Raw genomic sequence first — 14,409 nt, forward strand, 5'->3', positions numbered from 1 at the left:
GTGATGCCGGGAGAGTCCAGATATAGAGATATATTATCCTCTTATATCCTCTTATTATGGCCAAATAAACAACAGTGGTATAACAGAATTGTTGAAGTGGATATTATAATAAATTCAAATGCTTGCAGCTTTCAAAAACCATATGTATAGATAACTTCAGGGTCTCCTGAGCAATGCAACTTTACTCTGGGACAACCTGACTGTTGTCGTCATCTGATAGCTCCACCAAGAACAGTTACCACTCCAAACTCAGAAACATGGCTCTTATTTTATAAAGATCTGTTTTTAAAGACTGCAGGATATCACTCAAATGGATAAGATGGATTCTGAGAAGTTAGTTTGAAAGTCATTCACGTCATAAGATCATTATATCAGTAGGCTACATGTGCAAGGAAACAGATGAAACAAATCAAAGGATATTTACACACCCACACAAAAAAATGATATGATTAAATGTTTTTTAAAAAGATATGACTAAAATCAATAGATGCCAAGACTCAATAATAATTAAAAAAAGGACACAGCACCATGGGGAATGGCAATTGCTGAAGTGAAAACTAAAGAAACTAAAGCAAAAGTTAAATCAGGAAGACGACATTCCCCTTCTATCTCTCTCATCTTTTTATGTTGGGTTCTAATTTCCCACGCGGCCGTTGCAGGCCTCTCCCCTTCATCTCTCAACCAATCAAGACCTCATGCATCAACAGGAGAACAATAGAGAGCTAACATGCATTTGTCACTTGTCGGTTGTTTCTTTGAGGCTGCTGGTTAGAGCCCTCATCCATTCCCTCCCTTCCCTCCCATTCCCCTGTCTGTGGAGAAAGGGATGGCATACTAAGGCCATTGAACTCCATCCATTGTCACACCACCACCAGGGTCTAGACACCATCAGGGGGGAATTTATCTCCTGGCATACCTCATGGATTATTCGTCCCTATGAAGAATAATTTGATGTGTCATGTGTTTGATGTGTTGAAGTTTTGGTTCATTTGAAATACTCTGAACTGAACTGTATTTACTGACTTTATGACAACTGCTAGACTGCTCCAATCTAGAAGGAACAGACGGCAAGTTGTCACAGGTGGTTCTCGACTCGCACACGCACAACCAGATGTCCCACACAGCAACAAGTAAGTAACAAGTGTAAACTTAATTTAGCATGCACTAATCTCAGAGAGGTTCTCAACCTTTTTTGTTTCCAATTTAGAGAGAGAGAAAGAGAGAGAGAGAGAGAGAGAGAGAGAGAGAGAGAGAGAGAGAGAGAGAGAGCAGACAAATAAGTCTAAACCGAGAGCTTGGCCATTGAGTTGGTCCCGCTCAAATCAAACATTGCGTCTATGAACTGTGGCTATTTTAGTAACGGGCCACGCCCACTTCGATGCCACGCCCCATTTGAAAAAGTGTTGACTTAATCTTGTTCAGAATTTGATTCTGAACAACTTTTGTATCTGGGTCAACATCATAGGAGTCCAACTTGATGTTGATATGAGCAATTTACTTTTTAGGCATTTTCAACCACACCCATTTTAGAACTCAATGGCTCATGGGAGCTTGAAATTTTATTGTACAGACTAATCCTTAAGTCATATTGAATATAATCGGCCATAGATGATATCTGCCAAAGGATTTTTGTCAAAGTCGAAAAACCTGGGATCCTTAGGCAATTTGCTGTTTTTAACAAAATTCAAAATGGCGGAAAATCTGGCAACCCGGAAATTTTCAGTTCAAGAGACTTTTTTGTTCATCATGAGGATTTTCATGTGTTTCGTGTGTGTAAAGTTTCATGAGTGTAGGTCAAACCGGTGACGCGTGCTGCTTGTGCAAAGTTTGCACTTTAGAACAGTTGCTATAGCGCCACCTAGGGGCGAATGTGAATTTGAGGGCTAGAATATCAAATTCTTCACCAGTCCCCACAATTGCACCAAAAAAATTTGAGTTTTCGTATATGTTCAGGGGGGGAAAAATGCAGTCGAAGTCGCTAAAAATAATAATAAGAAGAAGAAGAATCATGAGGGTTTCAATAGGGACCTTGCCAAGTTTGGCTCGGTCCCTAATTAATTAATTTAAATATGGTGTGTAAATCGCGAGTGGTGGGGTAGTGCTGTGCTTATTTACTCTTTGGTGATTTAATGTAGTAATGGGAGTCCCCTTGTTTTTTTTACATGGTATATGTATGTAGCAATGTACTAATAAGACTTCTATTTCATTAGCCATTCAACAGATGGTAGCACATTCAAATTTCACAGATCATTACATTTTGCAAGGTCACAACACTTGTAAACCAACATTGGCTGTGGCTCTCAAGGGCCCCGTCTTGAACAGAGCGATGTGGAAATTAACAGAACGCAGAGCTGCCTCTACAAATCTCCCCAATTTATGATATGATCTTTCAGTTTGGAGTCCTGACAGTACAGGAGATTGATCATGGATCATGGATCATTGATCGTGTTCATGGTCAAAAATGCCAATATAATCCAGATATGTCAAGATTAATTATACATGTTTTATTTTTATCTCTTTTTTGTTAAATAAATGAATCTAGAGTAACCAATTAGCTCTTCTTTATGAATGGTTTTCTGTCACTGTACACATATTACTAGTTTAATATGCTGAGCATGAAACAGATCACAGCCACATAAAAACGATCCCACAATCCTATATCCCGATCCTACAATACTTAAATTGTATATTTAGTTAAATGAATAAATACAATAGCATTGATTGATTTACAGTATGGGATGACACCCACACACAGAGACACAAACACACACACTATGTAAACTACTTTGATTGCCTTGAAGAGCACTATATGAATACCGGTTATTTTCATGTAACTCAGAGTAGAGAGCACTGCCCCTAAAGTACCAGGGCATCTACGATCATCACTGGAACATCTGGCGGCAAGATGCTTCTGCTGATGCTTGGGCTGTTTGTCCAAGTAGTCCGACTGACATTTAGATACAAATATAGTTACTAACTCAGCAGGGTCTGCTCTGTAAGCCAGGGTGAAATTATTTCTAAAGGTCAGGGTTCATCCACCATAGTTGCGTGGGTAGACTGAAAACTATCAGTCGAATGGCAGCTTTAGTGAAACTGCAGAGAGCAAAATGGGTAGACCAAAACAGACCTGTGTGACAGCGAACAGCTCATAGACTAATAAAACTCGAATTGATTTTGTGTTTGCCTTGACAGCTTGACAGCTTGACAGCTTGACAGTGTCCTTGAACTCTGATAAGTATTTGTGATTCTTACTTTATACAGTTGGACAACAAACTGGTATATGTTGAGAAATAGTGTAGAGAAACAGTGACAGAGCATACTTAAACGGAAAACAGAGAAGGAAACCATTCTCGAAATTCCATATGAATAAAATAGTTTGGACGAATTCTCCTCATACCTCATCGGAATAGGCCCTGTCCCATTTCTCCCCCCTTAAAACTTCCACTTGGTTTGGAGTGCCCTCAACAGTAAATCTTCCACTTCGTTTTAAGCCTGCATCGCACCTCACTACGTTTTGAGGGTTGATTATAAGGGCAAAATAGCACTCCCCCTTGCTCCCTACAGTAATGGGACACCCTACCCCTACACGAGAACACGCAAAATATAGGGTTAGGGCAAAAATCTAGGGTTAGGGGTGGTATTGGGACGAGGCCTAATTATGAGAACAAATGTAATGTAATTAAATCATTCATATTCAAAGCACTTCCAATGAACTTTGGCATGAAAATATTCATAATGATAGCAATGTTCTAGTCTTTTTATATGTTATGAACATAGCATCAAACTCTACATTGCAGTATTTTATTTTGTGAGTTACCCAAAGAATCCACCATGATGAAAAGCCGCTTTTGCCAAATCCCCAGATTCTAAAACATAAATCATTCAGTGAGTGTATTGAATTACTCCATACAGCTCAAAGTAAGAGGAATTCAAATTGTTCAGACGAATAAAAATGTAGTAAGTCAACCAGCATGTTATGCCCAAGGACAATGATAATTAATGCGCTCCAAACAAATGTTAGATCTTAATTGAATGGAAGTGAGTCCGACAGTGGGCTAGGCTGCTTATTGATCAACACCAATGGATTTCACGTTGATCGCAATGAAAAGTGAAAGTGACTGCACACAATGGGCAAAAGGAAAAGGATGTAAGTTGTGTTAGTGTCCTCAAAACACTGTTGTTACATGGCTGGCTTTCAAATCTCATTTCCCCACAGAAAATCATTTGTTTGGCCTTGGATTGACTCAACTGGCGCAAGACGACTCAGATGTCAGATGAACAACAATCAGGCGGTTGGACAGCAAGTCAGTCAGTCAGTCTACCCGTCAGTTAGTCCAGAGAGCGACAGAGACAGGGGCCTGGAGCCTTAATATTGGACATCTAATGTTTTATTTATGCCCGCACGCAAGTCGACTGTATCCCAGGCTTCTCTTGGGAGAAGAGGAACATTACACACATACACTCTTGGATCAACGGTTGTGTGTGTGTGTGTGTGTGTGTGTGTGTGTGTGTGTGTGTGTGTGTGTGTGTGTGTTTGTGGTGTACTATCTGTGTGTGTGTGTGTGTGTGTGTGTGTGTGTGTGTGTGTGTGTGTGGTGTACTATCTGTGTGTGTGTGTGTGTGTGTGTGTGTGTGTGTGTGTGTGTGTGGTGTACTATCTGTGTGTGTGTGTGTGTGTGTGTGTGTGTGTGTGTGTGTGTGTGTGTGTGTGTGTGTGTGTGTGTGTGTGTGTGTGTGTGTGGTGTACTATCTGTGTGTGTGTGTGTGTGTGTGTGTGTGTGTGTGTGTGTCTGTCATTGTGTACATGTCATTTACTAAACATGGGATGAAAGACAGAGATGAAAGCAAGCGCCTGGAGGCTCTCTGCTCTGAGATCAGTTGGATCTGCCTCTGAAGTGACTCTACCACTTAGGTTAGGTTAAGGCACCATAGGTGGCCTGGAATCAGACATGGGCAACTGTGTGTGTGTGTGTGTGTGTGTGTGTGTGTGTGTGTGTGTGTGTGTGTGTGTGTGTGTGTGTGTGTGTGTGTGTGTGTGTGTGTGTGCACGTGAATGCACGTGTGTTTCAGACTCACTCAATTAATTTCTGACACTCAGAAATGAAGTGGACACAGCAACTAATTACACACACACACACACACACACACACACACACACACACACACACACACACACACACACACACACACACACACACACACACACACACACCAGTTGTGATAATGAAACTTGTGAGAGCAGAACACGCCTCCAACCCTCCCATTGGCTGTGTAGTGACTAGGGGCGTGCCCCCTGTGCTGATAGTTGCATGCGGTGTTGGGATGGCTCCACGCGCAGCATCCACTTGCTTGTCAAGCATTTGAGAACTCGCTGTTTCGTAAATGGAGAGCTTCACTACGAATGACCTCTCTCCGTCCGACAGAGATGCTGCAACAAGTTCGAGAATGTGACTTAGCTTGGCCATGAAGGGAATGTTTCATTGTACTTAATTCTTAAACCACGGAGCATACAGCCTGCTTATACTCAACTGGTAAACGAATGGATACGATTCAGCGATGCTGTGCTCACGGAGAACCAAAACTTTGGTGTCCACCTGCGTGGTACTGAGCGGGATGACCAACATAGTGTGCTTGCTGTACGTCGGCTGGATTACTAACTACGTGGCTAACGTCAGCCCGAAAGTTGCGGAGAACAGCGAGTTGGAGAGAAAGTTAGAAGACGACAGCAGGGGGGAAACTCTGAAGATCATCGAGAGACTGGACCGGCTCGAGAGCGTTGTGAACGAACACATCAAAGGTAAGCAGCGGCGCTCTGCCGCTATTGGGGCCATGTCTGGGGCGAAGGATGTTGGGTGAGGGTCCATATATTTTATTCATAGCATATTACCGGTGCATACAGGACCAACTTAAATGATCGATTTACCTCACGTCAGCACCCGTCCAGAGGCTATACCAACTGATATTATTTACCCTACGTTTGCATTCGAATGTATGTCTACGCAACTTGGAAAGCAGTGTGAATTAACACATTGAGTCAAACACATGGGTCGTCATTCAATCTTTCCTTTGCAAATATATAATAAGACAAATGGAGCCAGTGAAAAGCAGACAGACTGCTAGAAATGCTCAACCAGTTTACCATCTCGAAGTAGGCTTGCCTACTTATATATTATTCGGTTTCCCTGGAGTCAATACAGTGCTGATTGTTTTTACTTTAATGCTTACAACCGTTTAAGTAGTAGGCCTACTTCTTTATTTTTCATAGGCTGACACATCAGTTAAAAAGGAGTTATTCAATTAGGCTACTAGAAAAAGTCCTGATCTTTTTACAGGAGAACACATATATATATATATATATATATAATTGCAAACGAATTGCAAACTCCAATTAGTCTGGACCCAGTCCGTTCATTTCCAAGGAGCGCAATAAACGGGCGCAGACCAAATGGCTCTGGACGCAGTTGGATAGGCCTACAGCCAATCATAGTAACGGAACGGGTGACGCAGCACTGAATGACGAAGCGCAGTCGCTTGTTCTTCTTAAAGTGAAAATATGCCTTCCATTTAGTTCAATAGTGCCTAAGTAGCAGAATCAACAAATAGTTCTAAATCAGCGGCCTCCATCTGTGTTGTTGTTGTTGTTGTTGTTGTTGTTGTTGTTGTTGTTGTTGAAAATGCTCTGCACAATCATCCTATTTATCCCGCCGCATATTAGATAAACGCTTGTGATTGGTCGGTCTATCTCGTACCGAGCAGAAATATTTTTGTCCGGGAGGGGAGCAGGACCTTATCTGCAGAGCAGATGAAACATGAGCTTGCGGCATTCGTCTGGTTCCCAGGCCACCTGAGTATGGTACTGTCTGTGATCTGCATCAGCCAAAAATATATATGGCTTAAACATTAGACGAGAAAGTGGTTTGTGATCATCCTGGGCATGGATGATTAATGTGCCCCAACTCTTCCATCTCCTCCGATCTTGATGTGGGCCTGAGTGGTAAAACTGGTCATGTGTGCCTCTCCATCGGACTAATGAAAGAACAAATAAAAAGTGAGGGAGATTTTTGGAGGTGAGGAAATGAAACACCTGCGGATGCATGTTTTGATGAAATATGGTAAGATTTATTTTTCCAGCAACCTCCACTGATTTCCTCCAGATTATACCATGAATGAACATTTTCTTGCTGATATTAAAATGTGTGTGCTGACATGAAAGCAATTTCACTCACTTCTGGGGTTCTCATGTCATGTATGAATACTCTGTGGCTGGCATTGGCCGGGCTCAAAGTGTGAATGTGTGAATTTTCTAGCATTGCCTGCAAATCTTACCTATTCTTTGGCAATGTTCTGTGTTCTGTGTGCAGGCTTATGTGTGTAGTCTGGCTGTACGGTAGCCTAGCCTAGCTGGGTAATCTCTGTTTCTGCTTGCTTCACTGATAAGAAGATTTCATTTTTATGGAGCCTAGCAGATTACGTAGAGTTGTGCCGCCAATGTGGAATTACATGGTTCCTTTCTCCAAATGTGTTATTTGCAGCCTTTTGATTGCAGATACTTTAAAAACCATACCAATGTAATTCACACTTTTGGCCATTATTATTGTTATAAGTATTATTATTATTATTATTATTATTATTATTATTATTATTATTATTATCATCTTACCTAATGAAGCTTCATTGCTACGTTTTGAATATTTGCAGAATTACCCCCCACCCTTGCCTTTCCATCGGCCAGAAATAGTAAGAAAAGTAAGCATCTCAAAACAGGTGTAGGCTGAATCCTGGGATAACGAGGGGCCCAGCCTGCCCTTCTGTATAACTTCAGAGCTTAAAGCTAGTGCAATTATTTACCTCTTCCCTATAGACAAGATAATGGTAAGCTTTCATCATGCAAGTGTGTGTGTGTGTGTGTGTGTGTGTATGTGTGTGATGTTGTTGTTGTTGTTGTTTTTTTATGGGTTTGTTTTTTTGTTATTAAGAAATATGTTCATAATATGTTGTTATTGTACTTAATGTTGTTAAGGACCCCCTTGACAACGAGATGGGTTAATCTCAAAAGGTTATTCCTAATAAAGAAATTTGAACTGAACTGGTGGGTTATGGATTCTGGCATAAAGATGTTTCTGAAAATCGAGTAGGGTTTGTTTTCTAAATGTGTGGCTATGTAGAATGGCTATCTGCTTCATATGAGTGCTAAGATGTTGAGATGAGTAATGGCATTGAATGACTCATAGTGCTAGTAACATTCTCTGACCTTTTTAAAAACGTATATGAAATGTTAATAATGTTAACGCAACACCCGATTGCCATTTTGGTTGCAAAAGCTACTATGTGTAACTCTCCTCTTTTGATTCAGTCCCTTCCTTTTTATAGGTCATTAAGGACAGAACAAATTGCTCCACTTTAGTGGTGGGTGCTATACCGATATGATGAACTGACTAAATAGAAAGCAGAGATGGGGACTTGAGTTTACGACGTCACGCTTAAGTCACATGCACACAGAAGAGTTGTCAATCGTCCTCATTATTTTAAATAATGTAATTGTATTCACATTTATAATGATCAAATTTTGCCTATTATTAATATTTACCTAAACACTGACAGCGTGTGATTGCACACCCGGATGTTGGAGATTGCACAGTTTTCATCAACAATCCAGAACCATGCAGTCAAATCCTTTAAACATTTATTCTATAAATACATTTATCCAAAGCTCAGTAAGCACAATAGAGGTAGAGGACAGAGAACTGCACACATTGATTTGTAGAGAGCGTATCATTGTATGTTAATTTGGGTGGTGGTTGTGTATTATTCATACAGTCAATGGTATTATCCATTATAGCTCCTTTTCTTAACTCTCACTCTTTTTTAAGGTTAAAATACGTATTTTGACTTATACTTATAATATGACGCGACTCAGCAGCAATCATATTCACGGAAGAGGTAATGTATTAAAGTTTTATTCACGTTATGTTTAATCACATTATGTAATTTCATTTAAATGAATTTGCCTAACGTTAGTTAAACTAATGTCAGTCAAAGTAGCGTTAAGCTGCTGAGTTTAGATGAGCTGTAGATAGGTCTGCAGGATATAGTAAAAAAATCATATTGCAATATTTTGTCTTTCTGTGATAGGTATTGCGATATGAAAATAAAATAAATGAATCATTGTATTATGACAGCTGAGTGAATCTGCATAGATCCGTTTGGGACCCTGTTTGTATGGTGCAACACTGGCAAGGGCATCCAAAATATTTTTTTACTTTGGCTTTGCATTGCATTTCACACCCATCTTTAGTATCACAGTCTTTTAAAGTTTGTCACATGATGGCATCCCAGTTGAAGAGGTTATGTCCTCTGGTTTCTAGCTTCAGGAGCCATTTATGCATGCCTATTAACTTAGTATTTTCTGTCTGAGATCACTGGAAAAATTAATTGGGTTTGTATTCCAGGGTACATAAGCGTGGAGGACACAAGAGCTTTATGGGGGCTAGAAAGGCCATTCTAGTAGTAGGCCTACTGTGATTCACTTATGAGAAATTAGCTGTGTGAGATGACTTGGTGCTGAGTTACGGCTAGTTAATGCTCCTTTGCCAACCACGAGTATTAGCGACACGACACAATTCAATTAAATAGCTTTCCTCTGCCTTGGAACAACAAACAAAATGGCGGCCATGTGTTTTGTGTAAAGGCTGATGCTCTGCCAGGGCAGGGTTGTATAAAGAGGAAATTCTCCAAATTTGACTCCCTGCAAGTAATTGCTTGCATTGCTCATTGCAGTGATTTCCTTTATTTTGGCCCAAAAGCACCAACTTGACTCAAAGAGTTTATGCTCAGTGGGGCTTGGCCAATACAGTGCTGTCTCAGCTCAGTGGAGGCAGAGGCCCTGGTGTGCACAGTTGCATAGAATTGAGATTTGGGGGAGAAAATGTAGCATGAAGAGTGGGTAGGCGAGCATAAGTGTTGCATGGCGTAAGTATGGATTGTTGTTGTTATATTTATAATTTTCTTTGCTATAGTGCATATTTTCCATATATTGTGTTTGTAAAGCTTTTATTGTCTTTGGTTTTTCTTGTGTTTTATTGGGTAGGCAATGTTTATATTTGTGCATGGTTTTACTTGCATGTTGTTGTTATTGGAATTGGGCATGTGAGCGCATGATTACTTCATATTTACAGATGGTTGAACCCTTGGTTTCAATGGCTACTTCTTTTAACCAAAGGTATGAGGAGGAGAAAAGTGGGGATCTGGGACATAGCGATAAAAAGAGACGGCGCAGGGAGAATGGGGAGAGAAAGCCAAACGACTGGGGTAGCTGCTGGACCCACAGACCCAATCACGAGCCACCAGTGATACCGAAACGAAGCTGCCCCTAACTACTCAAAGAGCCAAGACAGAACAGAGTTGGGGGGAGTGAGGGGAGGAAAAGTGTGGATTCTGTACAAGGACGGACTGTGTGATGAGGGGACTTAGGGAATTGATTTTAGATTAATATTTTAGCTATTACAAACATTTTAATGTCAAGATTGTCAGGTTGATAAACTATTGAAACATAGCTGTGGTTTCTGGCTCCTCCTTGGTTCACTGTGTTGCTTTCCACCTGATTGAAAAGAAACCTTTATTTTTTCAATCCCCTTGCATAAGCATGCATCATTTATAGCAACAGATTGGGTATTCCACTGGCAAGGGTTCAGCGGAAGGCTTAGGTTCTGCTAAGCCTACTGGCAAATTACACAGGTGCAGACTGTTCAATATATACAATTATACAACTTTTTGTCTCATGGACTAGACTGTCATTGATTTTTTGCATCGGGGGGTGGCAGTTATATTGTTCTTTGGTGTTTTTTCAATCTGCCCACTCATGCTTCCAATTTGTTTTACTTCTTTTAACAGATAGTTTTACAAATAGTACACAATTGCTCTGTGTGAATCATATTGCTATACAAGTAGTACTGAGCTCAAATTTGGGATTTGTGTTTTTCAGGTAGGTTTTTTAACATCAATTCAGTATTCATATTCAAGTACTACCTACTTTTTAAATTCTTATTCGTGTTTGCAATCAGCAGTGACTTGCATTTTAGCACCTAAGGAATATTCAAAGCCTGCAATTATGTATTTGGGCCAGCCCTACAAAGCATTATAACAGATGACCCCATGGACATCGTAGTAGAGGAATGTACAAATGTGCCCATTTCCCTTCAAAGTCGGCCCCTAGAGGTGTTGGCCCATAGGGATGTGGAGGGACTGAAGCCAATGTTCAGAGGTAGCCACCGGGGGTCATTCGGAAAGAGTCAGTGAGCGGGAGCGTGTCTGCAAGAAGATGCCTCTGAACACTATCACAGCCACAAAGTACACGTTCATTTAGATGGAATCACCGCGATTGTGTTGCACCGTCCAGTGCCCACATGCAGTTGCCACGCAGCTCTACACAGCAAGCTATTTGAGAGTCACGTAGGATGTGCTCACAGGCACGGGCTAGCGCTGGGAATTGGGGGAGTTGTGCGTATCCGTGGTAGGGACCATGCATTCATACACGTGTGTCAGTGGTAAAGGAGTCGTGTTAAAGATTACTTTAATTTGATTTCACTACACAGCAATACATAATTACAATAGGCCCGGTAGCTACTTATTTTATAATGTCTTGGATATGTTTTCGGTCACTGGGTAGAAAACTGTTACATATGTAGTATGATATGAAACACAAAAAGTTAGTATTAAGTATGGTTGCTTTGATCTAAAATGTATTTAGCCTCAGGCACCACTATCAGTTGCTCTGCAGGTGGTCACAATCTTCACACAGAGCTGAACACACACACACACACACACACACACACACACACACACACACACACACACACACACACACACACACACACACACCTCGTTCCCAGTATATGTGTGGTTTCTGTGAGGCTTTAATTTTTTTGTTCCAAGAGATTAAAACCTCTAAGCTGGGATCTTCATGGTAAGCTTGGCAAATGTGGAGGGTTGTTTTTGGGCACACTGCTGGACCTTTAAATGAGAACTGGTGAAGATTACAAAGGTCTTTTTGTGGGCACTATTGTTCCAGCAGATTCTTATCAACGTTCTTGTCATGTCTTTGTATCAATACTTATTCCAATGTAATATTTTCTTGAAAAGAGAACCCAAAGTTGAAACTCGGTCACCAGATGTATTGATTTACGAAAATAAGCTTTTGCTTTGTTCTTACATAAAATGTTTAGTGAACCGCGACCAATAATGCACATGTTGCATAAAATGGGATCTCAGAAAGAGTTCAATATTTTCTCTTGAAAATGTCCTGTTACAAATACTTTTAGAGACAAGATGATTTTTATTTTAAAGACTCAAGGTGTACGATTTAGCCCCTCCCCTTGTTAGTAAGTGGAAGACTTTCAGAATGCGAATTATGCAAATTGCGAGTGGGAGAAGGTTGGGAGAAGGTTTCGGAAGTGTTGACAGTAAGGAGACATGCTCCCCACAGGACGTTCTTGTAAAGAAAGAGAGAGCTACCGGCTGGCCAGCCTTTTTTTATTTGTAGAACATATCAGTTATAGATAGAGTTATAGATTGTGATTTAATTGACAACATGATTGAAATCTCTATCGATCAGCATTGGCAATTGCTACAGATATGTTGAGGTCATTTTAAGCTAAGAGCTAGTTGACATTGTATGTATTTTAACTTTAAGGCAATTAGTTGTCAACATGCCAGCTGATCTGAGCTCAACACAGATCTCCATTTACTCTGTAGTCTATCCATGTTGGATCTGAAAGCATTCCCCCACATCCACCCTATGAAACCTCCCATACTGGAGTGGAACTGAGCCACACTGAATAGTATTGCTTATATCTTGGTGTCGTCTTCGATATTGTGTCCCTCTCCACCACTCAGAAAGTGGTGTTGGTGGAGTCATTGATTAGTTGTGATGCTGGGTGGTCGGCAAAGGTGGAACAGACTTGAAATGAGGTGAGCTGATGTTGGCCTGTTGGGGCGGTGCGCTCCGAGGTGGTGGATGCATCTGTCACTCTCTGCTGCCGTCACCCCCTGAATCTGTCATTTCTGTCTCTATGACGACGAGATGTAGTAGTGTTGCTTTGCTCCGACGAATGGCACTTCAGCATGATATAAATCTTCTTTTTTGGCTATCTCTCACATGGGACATGGTATCTTCAGAAAATGTTATTGTGTCATGGTAGGCCTGGGTGATATGGCTGAAAGACATATCACAATATAACTTGATCATATTGATCGATATCGATAACTATTGATCATTTTAATTACCTAAAAAGACTAGGAATTACCACACTGGATTAAACACTTTAAACACTGTTTAACACTTAATATGACCTTCCACTGTTCTTCATTGATAAATACTCCAATGTCGATACAACAATGAAACACACTTGAATATTGTAAATAAGTATGGAACCGTGTTTGTGTAACATACCCAGCTGCTAGATTTGGTGGTCCAGTCTCTTATCGATATATATTGAACATGTTTTATATTGATATTGATCAAAAGTCTTTCACGATACGATAATTTATTAATTTATTGCCCAGGCCTATGTCATGGTCAGTCTGCTGAGTACCTGTGTAATTATTTGAAGAGACAAGGGAGGGAAGCAACCAATGAGTATGTGAGTAACCCTAACCCTCATTATCGATCAATCTTTATTTAGTCCCTAAAAGGTAATAAATAACAGCAAATTCTTATCCCAAATCACCAGAATATTAAGAAATGTCTTAAATTTAAAAAGTACCGGAATTATTCATTACATTTCGGCCAATTGACTAATTGTCAGCAACTAACCATCTCAGTCGGATATGGTTCACTTGACAAATCTCTGGTTGTCTAAGAATGTGTGTTACACAGATGAAGCAGCAGAGAGGACCCTGTCATTCTGGACCCTGATATCTTTTTCACATACAGCTTTGTTCTACCGTCCAATGTTTGATTCTGAAAAGGTTCTTATGTGCAATTTTGCTCCCCTCTCTCACTCTGTGCAATGCGAATGCTGCGATGGCCCTCATGCTGCTCTTGAGTACTGTTTCAAACCTAAGTCCTACAATTTTAGTCTTTGGTCTAGCACTCCACACCTCCTTATGATTGCCTTGTCAATCTTGATTCCATGTGAGGTGTGTGTGTGTGTGTGTGTGTGTGTGTATAAAGGGGAAGGGCCAAACATTTTCCACTGAACAGATTTACCCTGAAGACTTATTTTGGTAAAATGCTGAAAACTATCAAACTAAGTCTTCATAGATTGAACTTGATTGTTTTGACGGTTGTGGTGCACTGTTGCTACCGATTGTACAAGTGGTGTATTTGCCCCCAGGAGTGGGTGTGTGTTTGTGTGAAAATTTGGAAAACCTTCATAACCTCTTCATAACATTTATAAGTAGGTAGTGAGC

The 14,409-nt window shown here is 40.6% G+C and overlaps 1 protein-coding gene across 1 annotated transcript in view; it reads left to right on the plus strand.

Annotated features, from left to right (window-relative positions):
- Window positions 1-5,556: 5,556 nt before the first annotated feature.
- The window catches only part of LOC311357341 (polypeptide N-acetylgalactosaminyltransferase 18-like), a gene marked incomplete at both ends in the record, with an annotated part of 72,920 nt that continues 64,067 nt past the window's right edge, over window positions 5,557-14,409 (plus strand). Inside the window, one exon of the mRNA XM_084477252.1 lies at window positions 5,557-5,797. Coding sequence (XP_084333378.1) covers window positions 5,557-5,797 — 241 coding nt within the window. The remainder of the gene's footprint in view (window positions 5,798-14,409) is intronic.

This window comes from Micromesistius poutassou, assembly GCF_964030765.1.
Source record: "Micromesistius poutassou genome assembly, chromosome: 13".
Classification (NCBI taxonomy): Eukaryota; Metazoa; Chordata; class Actinopteri; order Gadiformes; family Gadidae; genus Micromesistius; species Micromesistius poutassou.